This window comes from Polypterus senegalus, chromosome 12 (genome assembly GCF_016835505.1).
Source record: "Polypterus senegalus isolate Bchr_013 chromosome 12, ASM1683550v1, whole genome shotgun sequence".
In the NCBI taxonomy this organism is placed as follows: Eukaryota; Metazoa; Chordata; class Cladistia; order Polypteriformes; family Polypteridae; genus Polypterus; species Polypterus senegalus.
In genome coordinates, this window is record NC_053165.1 from 65,085,037 (window position 1) to 65,107,431 (window position 22,395).

The 22,395-nt window shown below is 37.1% G+C and overlaps 1 protein-coding gene across 4 annotated transcripts in view; it reads right to left on the reverse strand.

Annotated features, from left to right (window-relative positions):
- sbno1 (strawberry notch homolog 1 (Drosophila)) overlaps positions 1-22,395 on the reverse strand; it is a 30,446-nt gene that overhangs the window by 1,729 nt on the left and 6,322 nt on the right. For 3 of the 4 annotated variants that reach the window (XM_039771992.1, XM_039771990.1, XM_039771991.1), the window contains exons 2-32: positions 21,821-21,952; positions 20,915-21,040; positions 18,540-18,846; positions 18,057-18,092; positions 15,649-15,749; positions 15,427-15,556; positions 14,736-14,896; positions 14,408-14,541; positions 14,207-14,297; positions 13,907-14,068; positions 13,238-13,373; positions 12,974-13,079; positions 12,564-12,717; positions 11,184-11,366; positions 10,927-11,024; positions 10,414-10,562; positions 10,092-10,295; positions 9,416-9,592; positions 9,141-9,313; positions 8,878-9,009; positions 8,310-8,445; positions 7,833-7,945; positions 6,928-6,999; positions 6,697-6,796; positions 6,515-6,589; positions 5,671-5,817; positions 5,487-5,581; positions 5,288-5,374; positions 4,815-4,952; positions 3,839-3,915; positions 3,104-3,297 (exon numbers count right to left, since the gene is read on the reverse strand). In XM_039771992.1, coding sequence (XP_039627926.1) covers positions 3,104-3,297; positions 3,839-3,915; positions 4,815-4,952; positions 5,288-5,374; positions 5,487-5,581; positions 5,671-5,817; positions 6,515-6,589; positions 6,697-6,796; positions 6,928-6,999; positions 7,833-7,945; positions 8,310-8,445; positions 8,878-9,009; positions 9,141-9,313; positions 9,416-9,592; positions 10,092-10,295; positions 10,414-10,562; positions 10,927-11,024; positions 11,184-11,366; positions 12,564-12,717; positions 12,974-13,079; positions 13,238-13,373; positions 13,907-14,068; positions 14,207-14,297; positions 14,408-14,541; positions 14,736-14,896; positions 15,427-15,556; positions 15,649-15,749; positions 18,057-18,092; positions 18,540-18,846; positions 20,915-21,040; positions 21,821-21,952 — 4,126 coding nt within the window. The remainder of the gene's footprint in view (positions 1-3,103; positions 3,298-3,838; positions 3,916-4,814; positions 4,953-5,287; positions 5,375-5,486; positions 5,582-5,670; positions 5,818-6,514; positions 6,590-6,696; positions 6,797-6,927; positions 7,000-7,832; positions 7,946-8,309; positions 8,446-8,877; positions 9,010-9,140; positions 9,314-9,415; positions 9,593-10,091; positions 10,296-10,413; positions 10,563-10,926; positions 11,025-11,183; positions 11,367-12,563; positions 12,718-12,973; positions 13,080-13,237; positions 13,374-13,906; positions 14,069-14,206; positions 14,298-14,407; positions 14,542-14,735; positions 14,897-15,426; positions 15,557-15,648; positions 15,750-18,056; positions 18,093-18,539; positions 18,847-20,914; positions 21,041-21,820; positions 21,953-22,395) is intronic. The other variant, XM_039771994.1, reaches the window with a different exon arrangement.

Consider the following 22,395-nt stretch of genomic DNA (forward strand, 5'->3'; position numbering starts at 1 on the left):
GTCCTTCAACATCTGCAATAAGATGCTGCAGATGTTCTATCAGACGGTTGTGGTGAGCGCCCTCAGCAGCATAAAGAGGGACGCCTCACGCCTGGACAAACTAGTGAGGAAGGCAGGCTCTAGTAGGCATGGAGCTGGACAGTCTGACATCCGTGGCAGAGCGACGGGCACTGAGCAGACTCCTGTCAATCATGGAGAATCCACTGAACAGGATCATCTCCAGACAGAGGAGCAGCTTCAGCAACAGACTGCTGTCACCGTCCTGCTCCACTGACAGACTGAGGAGACCCCACACTATGAGACTCTTCAATTCGACCATGGGGTTTGGGAAAAATGTTAACATTATACAAAGTTATTGTCTGTTTTACCTGCATTGTTATCACTCTTTAATATTGTTTTTTTTATCAGTATGCTGCTGCTGGAGTATGTGAATTTTCCCTTGGGATTAATGAAGTGGCAGTCAAAATGCAGACAGGAGGCAAGCAAGATCCCCCAAGAGGACAACGATACAGCGAGGAAAGGCACAGGAGGAACACTCAGGGTAAGTGTAGGGTGAGCATACACACCAAGACAGCGAGGAGAGGCACAGGAGGAAGGCTTCTTTGAAATACAGAGAAGCACAGCTAGTGTGAGAGCACATGAAAACAACAAATAAATGAATACAGAGAAGAAAGTAACAAATAAAGTCTTTAAATAAGGGTGACATGGGCAAATTCAGGTTTTCATAATATGTTTGAACAGACAGAGGATTTCTGTTCAGTATTATGGCTTACTCATTTTTGACCATCACATGACACATAAAAAAAACAGTGTAAGGTAAAGTGAATGATAAGAGGGGCAGTGAGGAAACAGAACTCCAAAGTTATTCATGTCATTTTAAGTTTCACCAGCCGTCAAGGGTCATCAAAACGGCTAACTATACAGTCCCACCACCCATGACTGTTGTGTATACCAAGTCTCCTCTAAAAGGAAATTGATGAAACCATAGCAGAAAACACCAAGGCATACGATGTAACCGCCCTCTTGTGCCGACTCACCATATCTTGTATAACTGACGAGCATCGGGGGGTGGGTGTTAAATGGTGCAATATCTGCATCTCTGCATCACTACATCCCATATATTTTGAATATGTCTATGTTAACACTGAGGCCACATTAGGACAAAGCAATGTGAACACTACACACCTCAGACTGGATATGTGACACAAATCTGGTTCGGGTATCAAGACCCACTACTTGTCACCTATCAATTCTAAAAGAATTCTGCTTGATCTCAAAAACAGTGATAAAGTAAATCCAGTAGAATTCTTTCAGTATTTTAATAGTAAAAGGGCTGTCAAGGAGGAGGTGAAGTGCATCAGGATTAGTAAAGGAAAATTAAAAATACAGTGAATTGCAGATGCTTTAAAATCACATTTTTCTGAGGTTCACATATAAGGAAGTGGATAATCTCCCAGTGGTAAATAGGGGCTGCTAAGGAGGTACTGAGGGATTTGGAAATTGTAGAGGGTGAACTACTACATTGATTAAATAGACTGAAATCAAACAAATCACTAAGGCCAGATATTTTTCCAAGTTCTTAAGGAGGTTAATGACTACAAATATAAGCCCTTGATGCATATTTTTTGAAAGTCACTGCACACTGCGGAAAATCAGAAGGACTGGAAAATGACAGGGCAGATCTAAACATCAACAGGCCAGCAAGATTAACGTGCATCACAGGTAAATTAATGGAAGAAATTAAGAATAAGATTGAGCACATATGGCAAGGAGTTTTATTGAACAGTCAGCATGGGGTCAGAAGAGGGAGGTTGTGTTTTACTAACATGCTGGAATTCTATGAGGAAGCAACAAAAGGATATGATCAAAGTCGAGAATATATTACTTATTTTGGCTTTCAGAAAGCATTTGATAAGGTGCCACATGAGAGGCTGGGCATCAAACTAAAAGTGGGAGTTCATGGTGTGGGGTGTCAATGGGTGCAGAATTGGCTCAGAGGCAGGAAGCAGAGGGTGATGGTGTGAGGAACCTCATCAGAACAGGGCGATGTTAAAAGAGTGGTGTCCAGCAGGGCTGGGAATATAAATAACAAGCTGGTTAAGTTATCAGATGATACCAAGCTGGGTGGACTGGAAGACAATCTCTGATCTGCTTCATCATTACAGCGTACAAGATGGGCAGATATGTGGCTGATGAAATGTACTGTCAGTCAATGTAAAGTATTACATGTAGGAAGTAAAAATGTTAGGTTTGAACACACAATGGGAGGTCTGAAAATCGAAAGTACACCTTATGAGGAGGATCCAAGAGTCATTACGGACTCGACGCTCTCAAGTGCTAGACAGTGTTCAGAGGCCATTAAGAAGGCTAACAGAATGTCAGGTTATATAGCGCCTTGATGTGTGCAGTACAAGTCACAGGAGCAACTGCTGAAACTTTATAACACACTGGTAAGGCCTCATCTGGGAGTCCTGTGTGCAGTTTTGGTCTCCAGGCTACAAAAAGGACATAACAGCACAAGGTCCAGAGAAGAGCAACTCAGCCGAGTCCAGGGCTACAGTGGATGAGTTATGAGGGAAGATTAAAAGAGCTGAGCCTTTACAGTTTAAGCAAAAGAAGATTAAGAGGAGACCTGAGTGAAGTGTTTAAAATTATGAAGGAAATTAGTACAGTGGTTAAACACTGTTATTTTAAAATGAATTCAACAAGAACACAGAGAACCACAGACACACAAAACTAATGTTTAAGTGTGTATAAAAGTTCAACCATGTTTTTTTTTTCTTTTTCTAAAGAATTGAGTCACTTGCCTATTATGTTAGGTTTAAGGACAGCAGTCTTGACTAAATAATAAATATATTCTATTCGCCCCACAAGTGTGAAAGCAAGCTCTCTCTTTCCTATTAAAGTTTTTAAAGGCTGCACGTTTATAGCAGCTGGGCCTGTCTCACGAGGGTTGGCTAATGCCCCCATCGATGAAGAAATCACTTTCATTGTTATTAATTATTTTATTAAGATGAATGTGTACCATTCCCCAGGTATATTAATAATCAATCAAAGCATTTATGAGAAGCTCAGGTATTAGAAAGACTCTAGGAAAACATACCCACAATCCTTTGGCCATCCTCTGTTCTCAAGCGGACAATCTGCATTTTGACATTTGTCCCACTCACAGATGCTAGCACGCCCTCTACTTTTGTCCACACACTCAGGACAGACCCGCACAGAACAAAGTAGGTTCTGCAGCGCAAGCCAACTTCACATTGTAATCCAATCGATGCCTTTTTGCAATTTCCTCGCCTGAGGGGGGAAGAATAACAAAATTACATCCTTTAAAAATACGAAAAATAACATAACCAACTGAAAGAGTTTTCATTAGCACAAGAAAAAGGTTTATGATGACTACAATACAAAGAAATCAAATTTCTTTGTAGGGTATCCTCCTGAAACAAGTTGGGATTACTTAAAAGTTGTTCTTTTATTACTCATTCTTAACAAGAAGCCCTTCTAGCCCATCTAACACTCTACAAGCTCCTGCTCCAAGCAGTTACCCGTACTTACTCAAATGCAGAAGGTGAAAAAAAAATCAAAATTATACCTATAAAGAAATTTAAAGTTGTTGTAAAAACCTCAAAATCTCAATTTTCAATATTGCCAAAAATATTTTAGAACATAAAACATTTGAGGCTAATTCACTTCAAAACCAATGAAGACTTAGAGAACAAGTGTCAAAAGTGACCACATCAGAAGGGGAAAAAAACAGAGCAGCTCAAATCACTACCCCATTCATAGGGGACTCCACACCAAAACGCTGGAGGACAGACTGTCGAAGCGTACGTACCAGTAAGCATGTGAGCAAATGTCTGCTGAAGAAATGTACTGGTCCATCCAATGCTGTTTGGCATCATCAGAAAGTACCTTTATCAGACAGATGAAGAAGACACATTCAGACACTCGGACTGCAAGTCATGCGTTAACATCTAAAAACATCCTCAAGCTGCAACTTTTCCCTTATTCTGTCAGACTTGCTACCACTTCAACTGGCAACATCAGATTTAACTCAAGCAAGACATTCAAAGTTTCCTACTGATATTAGCTCATGCTCAAATTAGAACATTTTCCCTTGCTTAGAGGCTATTCACTCTGTACGAGTAGAATCCAAGTCAAGGTCACAGTTGATAGTGCAGCTTTAGACAACTCAGGGAGGGTTTTCATTATACTGGGTTATTTATAACTTCATACAATCCACTCTCCCACACGCATATGGGGGAAAGGCAGCCATTGTGAGTTAATCTAACTTGCATATCTTTGGAATGTGAAAGGAGAACTCCAAGAAAAATCCCATAAAACACATAGGGAGGACATGCAGGCACCAATTAGAGGAGGACTGAGCACAGGATTTGAAATCAGAGAACTAGATCTGTGAAGTAGGTATACAACCAACCATACCACCTGTATTTGTTCTTATGACCTTGGTTTAACAAAAATGTGGGTCTCTTTCTATCATAACGACCAAAAAGATATGGATACTAAGTTTAACAGCTTTGATTTGCCTTCTCCAGTAGCAGCACAAAAGTAGCAATAATGATACGTTTTTATTTTTTTTTCCCCCCACTCACACTGGTACTAGTTAGGAAAGCATTATTGTTGCAATTCTTTTTTTAATAGAAGCAGACAGCATGATTTAAAATTTGTTAATGGCAATTAATAACAATCAAAGTATACATGTTAAGAGATTCTGACAATGTTTATCAGAATGGTCTCTGAAATATAATTTTAAATTAGGGTAGCTAAATAAATAACTTAAGAGCACACACCTTCTTGCATTTTTTCCGAATATCTGCATAGGTCTCCATTTTAAGCTGTTTCCCCGTATTAGGCCTGTATACCAGAAACAGCCTCTTTTTGGTGTTAACTTCTTTAACAATGATTGCTGTCTTTTTATTATTTCTTATCTGAACAAGTAAGAACAGAAAATAAATGTTACTTTTCCAGAAAAAAAAAAATCATTAAAACACATTTTAGGGCTTCCAAATTCAACTTCCTTGAAGGACGTTTTTCCATGAACTCAGATTGGAATAACAGATTTCTCTAAAAGCAAAGTAGCCAACTTTTCATGGAGACACAGAATTTACCATGAGGCAAAAGTTCAAGGTTTAACCAGGAGACAAAAAAAGTCTTAAAAATAAGCAGGCTGTGAAGCGGAAAGGAAAGTTAGACGGCTATCTGCAGCAGAATATTAAAAACCTTTCTTGTGTAGAAAATTTAGGAAATGCCCACACTCTGTTACCTGCAAATAAAAGCCATCATCCGTTCCAGATTGTTCAGCCCATACTTTCATGGCATCTTCCCAAGACATGCCTCTTTCTACACTTACCTAAAAAGAATTATTTTATGACAAACAATAAGTAATACAATACATTCTGCTACATAATGTAACCAAAGCACTACTGGTAGAAAAACTTTTCATTAAAATAAATAAAACTTACTGTATAGAGCTCCACATGACCTGATGTAGAATATCCAGGAGTGAGAAATTTTTTGACATCTGACTTTTTAACCTTTTCATCTCCTGATCCGAGATCTAAAAAATGAAGCATACAATCTCGATCTTCGTGTGCTTATACAAACCTCATTCAAGTGGTTCTCCTACTGACAGCTGCTCAGACTCACCTAAAATGCCCATGTCGTATCTTCCATTCTTTTTTGCATTTTGAATAACTGCATTTAAAGTATCTGAGAAGTACTGAAATAGTGCATTCTGCTGTTGCACCTCCATGCCCAAAATTCGATTTAAGAATCGGCCAATGTGGTTATAATCTACAAAAAAAGAGTTTGCCTGAGGTTTAGTGCCTTTCATAGCTAGCACCATGAACTTTCTACAATATACATCATTAAATACACACAATACAAGCAGATGTCAGCGTCTACAAAACAAACAGGTTGCTAAAATGAAACTGAAGTCTCCGATCACCACAGCTAAAATTACACTTTATTTTTGGAAATTGTCAAAGCACAAGTTTAAAGTCCTTTATATTATTATTAAAATTACATTATTATTATTCTATCACTGAAACCTTACTACTCTGGTAGATTTGAGCCTATTGTAATTCAAATTTTGCATTTGGCCACAGAGGCAGGAGGAAGAATTATGGAAGGTTTTGTTAATTTAATTTATGACTCTGTGGAAAGACATTACCCAACCTGCATGAAGATGAAACTACATTTTGTATAAAAGTAACATGAAATGCAATGATTGCCAAAAAATGTAACCAATTATATTTCTTATATCAGCAAATTCATTCTTATTTTTATACTAAGTGTAACTGCATAGGGCCTCCAATTGTACAGCACATTTTGAATAACTCCGTGCTAAACTCTTCTTAGCATGCATCTATCCAAAGGAAAAACTGTTTAAATAATTTAACACTAAACATATCACATGTCTAAAATGTTTTCTAAAAGCATTATGTATTAAACCTCACAAATTGTGAAATATACCAAAAAAAGATGTTACCTTTATCCAAGCTGAGGATTCCAGAACGATCTTCCACATTTATCAAGCCAACACCTATTAATCCCTGCCGAATTTCTGTAAAGAGGAAATGAGTGAAGAAAAAAAAAAAAATTTTTAATGAAAAAAAAAATTAAGACAAGCAGCAAAAATTTCTAATTTTGTACAGTTCCTTAATTTATTACCTTTGAAGAAATCCCCTTCAAAACTTGCAGGAGGAGACACAATAGGAGAATCGAAATTTACAATAGACTTCATGACGATTTCCAAAGCATTTCTACCATACTGCAGAAAAAAATAAATACACAACCATTACATTATAAAGTCTCACATGAGTTAAATAAAGTATTAGGAGAAAGCACTAAAAATAAAAAGTCAGAATTCTAACACCAGATTTTGAAAATCAAAATTGTTACCTTATTATCAAAGTTGAATCTGCTTAGATCTCTAGATTCAGTAGCTCTTCTATCTCCATGTGTGAGAGCACCCTGAAAGGTTTAAGTACAGCATTGTATCAAAACAGGACGTCAACAATATGTGGGCCTACATAGATGGGTTTTAGGACCTGCTTTGAATTTATCATAATACAGTTCATGTTTGTTTTATGGAAAAAGCTCATCAAATCATTAATTCAAGATAAAAACTGTATGAGACAATGAACTATTATAAAGATATATCCACTTTTTATGCCAACATTTTCATGCACTCTCTCTGCTGATACTCCCCTAATTTTCTCGGGGGTGTTGTTTTTACAGCCAGATGCAAAATGCTGACACCAGCCATGTATTTTGACACTCAAGATAGGCAATGGCTTACTTTAACCCCAGGTTGAATGGGTTAGGCCAACACATTTTTATTTCATAATTCAATTGCCAACAACAATTTCAATAAATTTCTAATGTCCCAAGTAAACAATAATTTATCATTCTGAACATTCTCAAATAATCAGGATCACAGGGTGACATAGCTTATGGTGACATTTTAGGCAAAAATTAAAAAACAGAACTCCATTCTTTTTTTTTTACCTAACACACACACAACCACACACATTTAGGAGGAGGGAGAAAAACATTACTGAAGATATCTAGTAAAAACATCATTAAGTGAATAAAGCTTATCAATGGATTAACAACTAGTTAAGGACTTCACCATAAAAGTAACACAATGAACGAGAAGCCAAACAAGCTTGATGGATTTGTGAAACGTTTCATGGACAGGATTGGTACTGGAATGGATATTATTTTTATTTAAAGAATGCACCCTGCTAAGTAACATTACTACAGTTAAAGCATACACACTAAAATATACAAAAGAAACCTACCAGACTTTCCAGCCTTTTCGCTACAATAGAAGCAAATCTTTGCTCACCAGCCAGCTCAGATATAAGGAACACATACTCTGGGGCTGTCACCTGGTTGGATCTGTGTGTCCTTCCTATAGGATGTAGGAACTAAATTAGTATATTTTAACAAATAGTGTTCTCTGTTGCACAGTTGAAACTGATAGAAGCAGAAAGCTCTTCAAATGATCAAGTTTGTTGGTGCTTTAGAATCAAATTAAAAACAGCAAGCATATGACTGTATAGCTCAATGTGCAAGAGAACACCTACTTAAAAGAATTCTGCCAAAATGTCACAAAGCATAATGCAAAGATTTACTCTTTTTATGAGGTTGCTACAATGTCAAATAAATCATTTGTACTCCACAAAATACTACTGACCAGAAAGTAAAAGTAATGCAAAGTACCAATGCAGTGCACCCAGCTCTAATCTCTGCATTTCATGCATATCCATGCTCACCAAACTGCTGAATAGCTCGATCAGCACTCCACGGCAGTTCCAAAGTCATGTGCACTCGCCTCCGCTGGTTTTGGACTCTTCTGTCTGCATGCAGAGAAATGCCAGAACTTGCTGCTTCAGAGATTATGGCAATGTTCTTGAAAGAAACAAGTTATAATGATCGGAGTTTGCCATTTTATTTAGTCTTAGAAGTAGTATAAACCCGTTAAGGTAAGAAAACATACTTAAAGATAGAACTTTAATTTGAACCCAGGGAAAATTGGGCTTTTTATACAAAATGGTCTGAACACATGCAAGAATGTCCAGAAAAGAATTAGATTTAAGAACGAAAAAAAACTTCTGACTTGGCAATCACATTGAGACATTCTGCAAGCATATTATTGTTGGTATAAAGGTGTCCCAGTAGTGTTTTGTGACACACTTCATCTAAATGAGTCATTGGGTGGAAGTCTACATTATTATTGTGTCAGAAAGAGGTATGTGCATACTTAAGAATAGTGGGAGCAGGGCTTCAGCTGCGCGCGCACACACACACTCAAATATATACACAGACATTCCTTAATCATACCTTCTCTCCATCCATGAACCTCTGCTTTTCTGTAATGTTCAAAATTTCAACAGGTACATCCAGTTCAGACCGAGATTCATAGGAGATGCTTCCATCATCATTGCTTACAACTCTGCCTTTGCGTCCAGTCATCTGTACATATCAAAATTAATTGAGAAGAGTGCAATTTGATGCTTCAAAATAACTATTAAATTGTCTAACTCTTGAGCCTGTTCAGTTAGTACTGCATAAAAAAAAATGAAACTTCAACAAATTCACCTCACCTCAGCCACATTATCAGGGCCACCAAGATCATCAATCAGTTCATCCAGAGTATTTGGGGGCAAGTCTCCAGACAGCTTTTCCAGCTCTTCAAGCAGCTCTCGTTTCATCTGTTGAGCTGCCTCCACTGCATCCTGACTCGTCACACAGCTGCTAGTGTCGCTTTCTTTCTTAACTAAAAACACACGTGGATGATCATTTTCAGAAGTGATTACCATGATAGAAGCCTGACTAACACAAAATCTACTAGGTATCAGTCCTTTCAATGTATATTTACCAGTTGAAGGTGCGACGCTAGAAGTGGACTTAACAGCTTGAGATGAAAAGGACGGTCGTTTTGATCCAAGACCAGAAGCTAACAAGGCACTTTGAATGGAGTCAGGATCTACACTTTTTTTCTTCTTGCTCTTTTTCTCTTTGTTTTTCTTATGTTCTTTTCGAATCAGCCAAGGGTCTAGAGAGGAAAAAAATAAAGAGTTACTCTACTATTTGAAATCAGCTAATATGTCAAAAACTTTTATTAGGCCGTAAGTACACTACTGCCATGCACAAAATTCATCATATTTGTATAATGATGTTCTTTACAGTGATACTGGATGGGGCAAAACCTTGGTGTTGATGGGATACTGCAGGATTCCAGTGCAACCAGTCTGAACAGGTGGCTAGCTCTACAGCCGCCTTAAATTAATTCCTTCTTGCTTAGTTTTATTTGCCTGTTTTTGGAATGGCTAATTAATGTTTTAAAGCACAGCTAAATGCTTAGTCATGTTCATTTGAATCTACACCATTAAATAAAATGTTACATGTATTAAAACACACTGTGTGCCTTTGTGAAAGTAATTTGCAATTAGCCTTGCAGAAACAAGCCTGGTCATCTCAGGGGATTACTTTGTCATTTGCTTAATCCCACTTTAACCCAATACAAGTGCCTATTCCAAAAAACTGCTACCTACCATCCTCTTCATCTTCACTAGATTCATCCCTAAATGGATTGAAATCATCCTCATCATCTTCTCCAGAACTGACAGACTTGAAACTGTCATTGTCACTGTCTACTTCATCTTCAGAAACAGAGTCACTGTCACTGTTCTCTGAACTGCTGCCACCAAGACCCCCCGATTTGCGCGGCTTCTTGGCCTCTTTTTTTACATCCATACCTATAAATAAAGAAGTTATACCTAAATTAGAACCTTACCCATTTTTCAAAGTACACAGTTCAACTCGGGCAAACCAAAATTTGTCACAAACAAGTGGACATGTCAAGTTTTAACTCACCTTTGCGTTTTTTGCCTGTTGCTTCATTGGAGGGTTTATCACTGGGAGGAGGAGTTTTCTTGGAAGATAAATCAATTCCCAGCAAACTGAAGAGCTTCTGTCTGTCAGGAGCTGGAAAATGCTTTTCTATAAGGGACTGCATGACCCCTCTATTTGAAAAAGAGAAGAAAACAACTATTACATAAAACAGTATTTCCAAAGTGAATCACTGCTGGTCTGACCATTGACAATTATATTACTGTCCACCTACATATCAAATTTAACTGGTTAAAAAAAAAAATCTTTACACATAAACAACAAAGATTTACTAAGTGAAAGTAATCCCCCCCCTCCCCCACCCCCAAGTTTTAACAATTGTGGCTATCCAGTAATCTAAGATAAAGACCACTTTGCTCTACTGCTCATCAGCAACACTCACAACAAATGAATTAAACATCAAACCTAATTTTCATGGAACAGCCAAAAACTATATAAGTATCAATTAAAACAAAAGAATTTAAACAGTAAATTTACTTTGCAGTGGAGACAAAGTCATTCAGTTCTCCACCTCCCTCTTCCAGTGCTTCCAGTGTTCGAGCTTCTCCAGTGGACTGGAGGCCAATAACCACACACTACAAGAGCAAAACAAAAAAATAAAAATTTTTATATTTATGTTTTAGCCACACCACCTATTTTAGACATAACATTTTGATAAAAGATAATGTTTTCAGTCACTGTTAATTTAATAAATAATCTCTTAGGACAGCAAGCTACCAAGTAGTAGTACTCACCTTGCCGTTTTTAATTTCTTCACGAGCCAGCTGAACCACCCTGCTCACTTTGGATGCTATGCAGAGATACTTGAAGAACCTCTGATGGGCTGACCAGAACTGTCCCCACATTGACTTTTTCATCCTCTGTTCTGCATCCATGAGATTGGCAGCCAACTGAAACTTCTCTCTAGCAGACACCCACTGACAAATGCCACAAAAAGATGTATGTATGTCAGGTTTTCTCCCAACAGAACTACAGTCTTGGTACAACATTAAAGCAGTGCCAAAAATCACATTTGGAGAAAAGAGAAAAAAAAAAAAAGGGTTTTGGGCAAGTGGGGTTAGAGTAACCTTTACTGATATACTGATATGCCTCTATTAACAGTAGTGAAACGTCAAGGTTCTAGTTATAAAATATGGACCAAAACATTTGTACGTCTTCAGACCAAAATGCAGGCTCTTGCTACTACAGATTTTTTTTTTTTTTTAGATATTACACTTGTACTCTTCAAAAAGGGCAAGTGATAAGTAATGCTCCAGGTTATTCATCTAAAATGAGCGCCGAGAGATCATTACTTAAATTTGCTTCCTATCCTGAGTCAAGGTTGGTTTTGGACTATCCAAATACTGTAGAACAAGTGAGACTAACGGTGCACCGTATTCCCATTTTTATTAAACAAACTCACTTTATTCTGCACATCTTACAGTAGTAAAATTGCACTGACTTACTCAGAGTATCCTCATTAATGTTTATTACTTTTTGGTAGTTTCAGTGCTGGTTGCTCTGCTTTATGTACTCATACTGATCCACCTACATACGCCACCCTAAAGTCACAATACTACTGCTCGGCATCCAGACAAGACATTTGGCATTGATTTGAGAGTTAATATCAATAACCTCATAGCTGTTTAATGAATATTTATAACAAAACTGTCAAAAAAACTCCCATAATCACAGATTACTGCTCGTACTCGCATTAATCTAAATGACCGACAGACATGGGGGCCATATAATCTAGACGAAAATCTACAAAAAAATGACAATTGTCTGCATTTATACTTTAATTACAACACTGAAAATGCCCAAAGCAATGAAAGCCTTTTCAGAATACATGATTATAGATACATTTCTAAGAATCACAGAAAATCCAGGACCAGCACAGTACAAGAATTCATAAACAGAGACTTATGTTACTGATTAATGGTTGTTAAGACTATCAGTTCACTTTATTACTGGGAAAAACCTAAGAAATACACGTTCTACACAGAGAGTATTACATCTTTTGGTTTCACCTCTAGCCTTAACGTGAAAGCTTTTATGGTTGCTCACCTAAAACAATTTTTTTTAATAAAAACACTGCTCTGTGCTGAAATTTAGAAGTATAAAATGTTTCTTACCAACCGAACAGCTTTATTATACATCTTGATGTAGTCTTGGGACAGAGGTACCTCTTCAATCTTGAAAGTTACACCAGCAAAGCTTAGCTGTCTTGCTATGTACATCCCTCTTAACTTCATATCCATAGCCACAATTTCCATGGCCCCTACACCTCTGCAGGATTTAATATAATGATAAAATATTAGCACAGTGCTACAGCATTTGTCTAATGTACAGAAGATGTATAGATTTTCTTATGTTTTTAATGAAAAAAGCATTTAAACAAGGACAACTTGAATTCATAAATGTAATGATTATTTAAAAAAAAAAAAGCACTTGAATGGAAACATGGCTGAACCAAACTGATCAGCATCACTAATGTCATGCACAATAACACACATTCAAAAAAATAATCTAAAATTACTCTTACCTTCTCTCGACTGCTTGAATAAAATTGCTGAACTCTTTAAATGGAGTTCCTTCACCCCAGATTCCAAGTCGATTCATATATGCCATGTTTCTTGGCTCAGAAGCACCTAGATTAAAAGCCATGAACACATTTTACTTTAATGTAAAAAACCAATAGCAAAAACTCAGTTGCACTGTCCTAATTGCAATCTCCTAATTACATTAGAAATCACTACAAGCAGCTGCACAAAGAGGAATCACAGCCAGTTACAAAAGATCCACTTACCTGTAGCACTAGCATAAACCACTCTTGCTTTAGGAAGCTTGTTTTGTAGTTCTAAAACTGCTAAACCAGTTTTTGTTGGCTTGGAAGAACCTATTGGACATACATTCTTAGCTTTGTGGCATTCATCAAAAATAATCTGAGAGACCAGTTAAGGAACTTAAGGATTAGAATGATTTTTTTTATTTTACAGAAAGAGACAGACAGACACAACACACACACAAACACGCTAGCCCAATATCAAAACCATACTCTAAATTATAGACCTCATTGTTCCTCTTCGCTAATGTCAACTTCAAAGTTTACTTTTATTGGCTAACTAAAAAGATTACAAAGTGCAAGCTTTCGAGGCAACTCAAGACACTTCTTCAGGCAAGAAAGAAAGAAAAAAAATGGGAAAAGTATACTCTCAAGAGTTTAAAAATAAAGCATGCCATTAATTCTCCAGCAGAAGCAGTTTAGTTACCACCAAAGGGCCCTGTATGCTCAAGACGATCAATTTGAAATCTTATGGGTTAGTGGGAGTTTTTTAAACCTGTAGGACTGTCCATAAACTCAATAAAAATACAAAAAATCAATTTCCATAATGCGTATTTGCAATATTCTTCAGGCGGGAAAAAAAAAAAACACACTTTCTGATGACGCTTAATACAGCAAAAATAAAAAGGATACAACACCATCAAAATCATCTCCACACCAGTGCAGAAGCTGCTTAAATCTTGTCTTGTATTTTCCACCTGACTGACTCTCACCAATTAAGGAAGAATATGTTGCAAATATAACACCCTTCTTTACACTACCATTGTGCTTTGAAGAAATTTTTCCATATTTGAACTATAAAAAAAAGAGACATAGAATCAAGCTCTTATTCTTAATATGATTCTTATTCTTATACATAATAAGAATAATAATAAGAAGAAGAATAATTCTTATTCTTGTACAAACACTTTTAGAAATACAAAAAGATCTTACTTTATTTAAGGAATGGACCTGAATGTTTTTTGCTCCAATGTCTCTTAAATCTCTTTCTGCATCATATTTCAAATCATTAGATACACTGAACCTTAAAATAGAAAAAAACTCAATTTTACTTTAAAACATTAGCAGAAAACACAAATACAAAATTAATTGGTCCACTATTAACAAATGTCTAGATTCTGGCTATTTATTTACCATAGGGATCTTTTCCTTCCTAAAAGATAATTTTCATAGATAATGCCAGCAATGGTCCGCCCTTTGCCCACACCAGCTCCATCTCCTATTAGGTAGGCAGCTCTGTCCCCATTTGGAAGGAATGTTTCATGTTGCTGTATAAAGAAGGTGCAATATATTAATATCTGATAACTGTATATGATCAACAAGACAAACACAGCAATACTACAGTTAAGGCTAGTTTATTTGTTTCACGTATAATGTGGCCATATTAATAATACACCAGTCCAGCTCTGTAAAAGGGAAAAAAAAGTCTGCTTAAAGAGAATTTTGTCAACACAGATTATACCTGAGCAGCATACGTAATTGCTTCAAGCTGCAGCGCTGACAGCCAACCCCGATCTATAGTCTCCTCAGGAATGGAGAGTCGGTACCACACATTGGGAGGGGAAACGCTCGAAAGAGAGCTTGTTTCAACAACCTGATCAGGGTGCCGTAAGCCAATTTTCACTGGGGAAAAACAAAATCAATTGAAACTAAGTCAAGCAGAAGCAACACAGGAAGGCTGTAACCACAATGTCAAAAATACACTCACTGCCATCCCATTTACTAAAAGAACACAAAGCCAATATGCACCTGTAACTACATACAGTTTCAGTTAACTTAAAAACCAAGTACATTGAGCCACATGTATTTAAATACAAACAAGTCTTAACACACTATCTGAAGACTAAAACACAAAAAAGACATGGTTATAATAGGAGTTAACATTAAAGCAGTAGATCATTTCAAAACCTAAAATTGTATAACTCCCTTTCAGGAGTAAAAAAAATATACATTTTTATATTAGACATCGCAACCAGGGTCTCACTTATTAGAATGAAATGTTATTAAACTGTAGATGCAACAACTGATCAATATTCTGCAATTAATTTATTGTTTTCTAGAATATCCTGTATACTAAAATTACTCAAAACATTTGAATATTTCAGCCTCTGTATTAAGAGCTCAAGATAAGCATTTGTATCACTAATACATACATTTCATTGGCATATATTCAGCATAAGTTTCAGCATGGCCAAGTTCTTCCTCTTCGTCTTCTTCTTGCTCCTCCTCCTCTTTTATTCCAGGTATTTTTGGTACAGCTGACATGCTGTAAGCATTCTGATGCTTAAAATTGAACATTAAAGGAAAACATTACTACATGAACTGATATTTTTCAAATAAAAAAAAAGTCAGTAATAAAAAAAAAAAAAACTTACGCTAGTGGGGGAGAAGCTCCGTACTTTGAGATCGTCATTTACCCAAATTCGTGCCACTTCCTTGTTTGTGATTTCCTTCTTTACTCCATTATTAAGCTCAGCTACAAATAGAGATTAGAGATTCAAAAATCTACTGCATGGCAAAACAATTGTAGTGCTTGTCCTAAAATCTTTAGGAATGAGAGGATAAACATTTCTGCGAGTGGACCACACTTTGGCCTTTCTGACATTCTATTCTGCCAGCTTCTAGGACAGGGGTGCCCAATGTGTCAAACGCAATCAACCGGTAGATCGCGCTGCATTAAAAAAAAAAAAAAAATTTTTTAAAACGTTAGTTTATCATATATCCTCCCCATTGCATTTGCCACTTGATTAACATACAGGACGGCCAGTCTGAGATCTCTTCTCTTCTAACACACTGGTCATCCCGCACACACGATCAAATACATGAGCTACTGCAAAACTCCTGCTGTGATCTAGTTAGCCTTCCAATTTATATTGAAGAAGGGATTAAAAAAAAAAAAACTGTGAGAAAAAAAATCCTCTTCCAGTTCCACATCCAGCCCATACCCTCTCCAAACAATGTCATAATCAAAGTACGTTTGTCTGATCTGTCAATCTATCATTGCTATTCCAAAGAAGGAAAATGTGGAAAGGCATTTTTGAACTGTTCATAAAAACTACGAAACTGACGTCCTTCCAAAAAGCGATCTGAGAAAGAGAAAGGACAGGGAATTAAAATCGCAGCTAATCGGACAGCCATCATTTTTCACTCGGCTGAATTCAAAAGCTCCTTGACTGCATTATTCGGCTCTACTTATTTATGCGAGTCAGCCTTTTCCCTCATTAAGATTATTAAATCCAAATACTGTAGTGACCATAAATGTATTGAATTGTTATTGTGCCATAAAGGTTATTCAGTTACGCAAGGTACGACAACACACATTTTATGTATAAAGTATACTCAGTGTGTGTGTGTGTGTATATATATATATATATATATATATTCTTTAAAAATGTTGGCCCATATTGATAGGATAGCATCTTGCAGTTAATGGAAATTTGTGGGATGCACATCCAGGGCACGAAGCTCCCGTTCCACCATATCCCAAAGATGCTCTATTGGGTTGAGATCTGGTGACTGTGGGGGCCATTTTAGTACAGTGAACTCATTGTCATGTTCAAGAAACCAATTTGAAATGATTCGAGCTTTGTGACATGGTGCATTATCCTGCTGGAAGTAGCCATCAGAGGATGGGTACATGATGGTCATGAAGGGATGGACATGGTCAGAAACAATGCTTAGGTAGCCCATGGCATTTAGGCCCCTTAGTGCCAATTGGGCATCGTTTAAAGTGTGCCAAGAAAACATCCCCACACCATTACAGCACCACCAGCAGCCTGCACAGTGGTAACAAGGCATGATGGATCCATGTTCTCATTCTGTTTACGCCAAATTCCGACTCTACCATTTGAATGTCTCAACAGAAATTGAGACTCATCAGACCAGGCAACACTTTTCCAGTCTTCAACTGTCCAATTTTGGTGAGCCTGTGCAAATTGTAGCCTCTTTTTCCTATTTGTAGTGGAGATGAGTGGTACCCGGTGGGGTCTTTTGCTGTTGTAGCCCATCCGCCACAAGGTTGTGCGTGTTGTGGCTTCACAAATGCTTTGCTGCATACCTCGGTTGTAACGAGTGGTTATTTCAGTCAAAGTTGCTCTTCTATCAGCTTGAATCAGTCGGCCCATTCTCCTCTGACCTCTAGCATCAACAAGGCATTTTCCCACAGGACTGCCGCATACTGGATGTTTTTCCCTTTTCACACCATTCTTTGTAAACCCTAGAAATGGTTGTGTGTGAAAATCCCAGTAACTGAGCAGATTGTGAAATACTCAGACCGGCCCGTCTGGCACCAACAACCATGCCACGCTCAAAATTGCTTAAATCACCTCTCTTTCCAATTCTGACATTCAGTTTGGAGTTCAGGAGATTGTCTTGACCAGGCCACACCCCTAAATGCATTGAAGCAACTGCCATGTGATTGGTTGATTAGATAATTGCATTAATGAGAAATTGAACAGGTGTTCCTAATAATCCTTTAGGTGAGTGTATATATATATATATATATAAATGTTGAATGTAGGTAGATCATTTTGACCTGGTCATTTTAAAAGTAGCTCACAAGCCGAAGAAGTGTGGGCACCCCTGTTCTAGGACATCACAATTAGATGTTCAATTTACTACAAAAAACCATAATACGTTGACATTTTATGTAGCAAAACAGAAGGCAATTCCACAGCTAAACACCTGTGTACAGAACAGTAACAGATTTTTATAAATTAAAGTGAACAACAAAGTGTGCTAAAGAAATGTGTAAAACTTCTCACCAGTGCCACCACCTCCTTACCTTGTTTTATCACCTTTGTTGAAAGTACAATAATCTCTGTAAAAGTCAATTAATTCCACATTTGAAACAGCTCACTTAAAACACTATTCCTACACAATTAACAGCTATACGCCCCAGAGAATATGCACTCTGTTCCAAGTAACCTCAGGATATTTCTAATGTTATATGGAGAAATGAAGACTTTACAGAATATCATCACAAATAATAATAAACTGATGCCAAGTCATGACACATGTGCCTGCTTTCAGTTTCTATAAACCATTTACTTTTTTGCATTTCAATCAATACATCAAAAATATAAAGGCATAAAACCAAGCCCATGAAAACACTCAATACAAGGGAGAAGGAACAGAAAGAAATGCCAAAAGCTTTATAAAGCTAAATTATAAAAATCTTCAAACATCAGAACCCACAAGTTTAGTTAGGCCATGCAACCCACTGTCCACAACAAGAAGAGGGGTATAGAAAAAAGTCTCAACTCACTGGTAGCCGTTGCCACTGGTTGTGCAATATTGGATGGTGGCTTCAGTTTCATCAGCTCATTGAGACTATTATTTTTCAAAAGGTCTTTCAGTTGAATCTGATCTTTGCCAGGTGCCGACAGTGTGCTCTGCATTCCTGGACTGGCTGGTGACTGGCAAGTTGGTGCTGTACCATGAACAATCTTTGTCATAGTAATACTTGGCCTCGAAGTGCTACCAGCAGCCGGTCTGGTTACAACCATTGTTCCCAGTGATGGCAGCTGATTTAACTGATTCAAGACAAATGTTGTGGTTGATGGCTGCGGTTTCTGTAATAAAATAATAAAAAACAGAACAACAAATCCATTCAAAAAAGCTTATAATTAGAGGCAATTATGCATCAAGTATAAATGAACTCCTTTCAAACAGAAAAAAAAAAAAAAAAGAAAATCCCTCACTAAAATATTGATTAGTCTCAAAAATCACATCTCTGAAATCAGGGGTATACAATACCGTTTACCACCTTTACTCCATCTTGACTTTTTAACAAATAAGAATGTGTCTGAGAAACAAGAGAAGACCACTCATCTCCATTAAGCTCATTTGTTTAGCTAATAGCTAAGCTACCCCAATACCTTGTCAAGCTACTTCTTAAAGGTTGTCAAGGTTTCAGCTTAAATTACATGATTCAGTGTTTTGTTGCAGACTTCTACGGCTCTTTGCTTCAGTCGTAAATGTGCCTTCCCTCAACAGCTTTGAGAATTATGAAGACCTGAAATACCTCTACCCAATGTCCAAGACTCCACAGATGCAACTCCCTGAGTCGGTTAGTACTGGACATGCCCCTTAAAGCGAGGATGTACCTAATCGTAGTTGTCTGCACCTCTTGAAGTCCTGCTACATTTTTTTTGCTGCGTGATGACTAAAACTGCACACTAAATTCCAGAAGCAGTCTCACTAGTGCATTCATTAAAATTAAAAATCATGAGACTGTTGCACCTTTTTAAAATTTAAAAATACATTTTATCATTTTAATTCATTCTGCATATTGCTTAGACAATAAGGATGCTTTATCAAACTAAATCCTAAATCTTTTTCAGACAGATGCTTCCTATAAGATAGTGTCCTCCTCCATGTCTTTATAGCTAATGTTTTTGCCTACATGTAGAAACTACTACTTTTCTTTAGTCTATTTTCACCAAACTGGAACAGTTTGGATTTCAACTGTTTCAATTTGGTGCCAGAACGATTTTAGAACCTGGCTAAGTCGGGATTCTGTTCTGCTGTCTTTATAACATACCAATACCAACCAAATGGTCCTGAAACGCTCTGTGAAACTTCCCTTTACAACTAGCTCTTGTTCAATATAGGACACTGAGAACAACTCCATTAGGTCATGCAAACTTGGACCAGTAGTAAGTTTCAACTTTCGTGATTTTAATATTATAATAAATACACTTTTTAAAAATACTCGGTCCTTTTGTTTTATAGGAATCACTGTACTTGTCCAAGCTTCAGAAGACCATGTTTACTGCAGACATTCTAATAACCTGATTCCTCTTTCTCTTGTAGTTTAACAGCTGCTGCATGAGATGTTTCCTCACAATGCAGGTCAATGAAATGGATATTCACCAATGCTACCTACCAGCTCGGGTCTTTTCATTGACAGATTACAGTCAATCATATAAAATGTTGCAGAATACAATTGTGTAATTGAAAGTCCAGGACTATCTATACTGTAAACATTAATCACAACTTTACCCACTTAAAACATAACAAAAGACTTGTATGATCCAAAGGAACATATTCACTAAATAAAGAGACTTTTAGCTTTATTCATCATTAAACCATGATCCAATTCTACTTACAGATCACATTAAATATGTAAATGCATACAGGACTATGAAAAACTAATTTCAGGAAACGAAAGAAAAAAACCTTTGAAAAACTGGGACGATATTTAGTAAAAAATCAGCTATGGAAGTTACAAAGCAATCCTCCATTAATACTATGAGAAGGAAAACATATCAAGCCACTCAATGCTTTCATACCAACTTTTAATGACTATAAAGAACAGCTGCACCTCACCCAAAATACTTAGCATTGTTAAAAAGCAGAGAATGTAATGTCTGATGGTATAAAACAAAGCAATATCATTAATGTTCCATGTATTAATCTCTACACAAAATGCTATGCTATAATCAAATAAAAATTATCGTTCTTTGAGACAAGACTATAACAATGTCTTGACTATTGGCACATTGTGAATTTGTAAAAGTCAAAGACTTAACCAAAAATAACTGAGAACACTTCACAAAAAACAACAAGCTCCATCATGCAAAGCCAAAATATATTTGGTAAAACTGAAATGTGTTGAAGACTCGCTCAGATGCTTACCCGAATGTTGATCGATGAAGTAAGTGGAAGACCTGGCTCCTGCTTAATTGTCACAGAAGTGTCTGGCTTCACTGCTATTGCAGACTCTGTACCCAAGCCAAGCTCTAACGCACTAATTGGCACAGACTGTAAAGATAAGACAAAGTTAGACTGAAGAACTGGTGCAAAGAAAAAACACCTTTACACCATATTAATCTAAGGGGGTTGGGGGGATTCATGCACAGCAAACATTTAAAAGTTTATTACCATTACATTTCATTTTTGTCACACACTTAATCCAGTTCATAGTGGTGGTGGGCTGGAGATTATCCAGCAGCATAGCTCGCAAGGAACTAATAAGTTCCCATTAGTTCACCTGCCACTTACTAACATGACCACAGAGGGCTCACATGGAATCAAACCAGCACATTGTTGATCATGCAGCAGGAAACACACGCATAAAGGGAAAACGTGCAAACTCCCATCATCGATGATAACAGGCCCATGTAGTAGCAGGGCTACCCACTAACCTCCCTCACAGCTTTAGACAATAGAACCAAAAAAGTTAATAACGAAAATAAAATTGTGAGCGTCTAAGTCTACTAACTATCTAAATTTCATCTCAATGTGAACTTAGTAAATGATAACAAATGATTAATTTGGCATTACAATGGACAGTAATATAATGCAGGCTACAATAGCAAACATTTGGGCCCACATTTCACCAATTAAGCCGTTTTTACCGTTAGAATTAGCAGCCATAAACACTACGAGTGGCACTGGGTGTAGTTAATTAATGCGGACAGGCACAAGACACAAACAGAAATGGAGTCATAGAATCAAACATGCCCCCTTTTATAAAGGCCCAATGTCTGTTAGATTGCGTTAGTAGCATCAATCAGATAACAAAAGATATCTACTTCTAACCTGCTGAAGAGCAACAGAAGGAATTGGGGTAGCCAACCCAGAATCCAGGGGGTCAACATCAAACAGGTCATTTGGACTTATTCCACTCTCACTTAAAGCAGCAAGTAAAAGATCCTGACCTGGATCCATCATCTGTATTGGAGAGAAGAGAAGAGAACAGGCATTAGGAATGCATTACAACGTTCTACCTTTAAATGTTAACCACTGAAACAAAATGTAGTGTGAGGGATGTCCAGGATGGTTTATTCCTTTTGCAGAGCAATTCTAAAATGTCATTAAATACACCTGCTCAACATGGATAGCTAAAACCTTTACATGCTCTACAACTTTGTAACAGCAGTGTAACTTTCTACATTGTGGTGTGCTGGGCAAGTTAACATCACTAAAAGGGAGTCCATCAAACTCAACAGGTTATAAAAATAGCACTGTCAGTTATGAGATGCAGTGGCAGAGGAGTGCATGAAGCAAAAACACTGATATCCATTATGAACAAAGCAACACATCTCTCTGACACACTAGTACAAAGAACTTTAAGGCAGCAAATCATTCTGCAAAAGTATGTAAATGGGCTACTT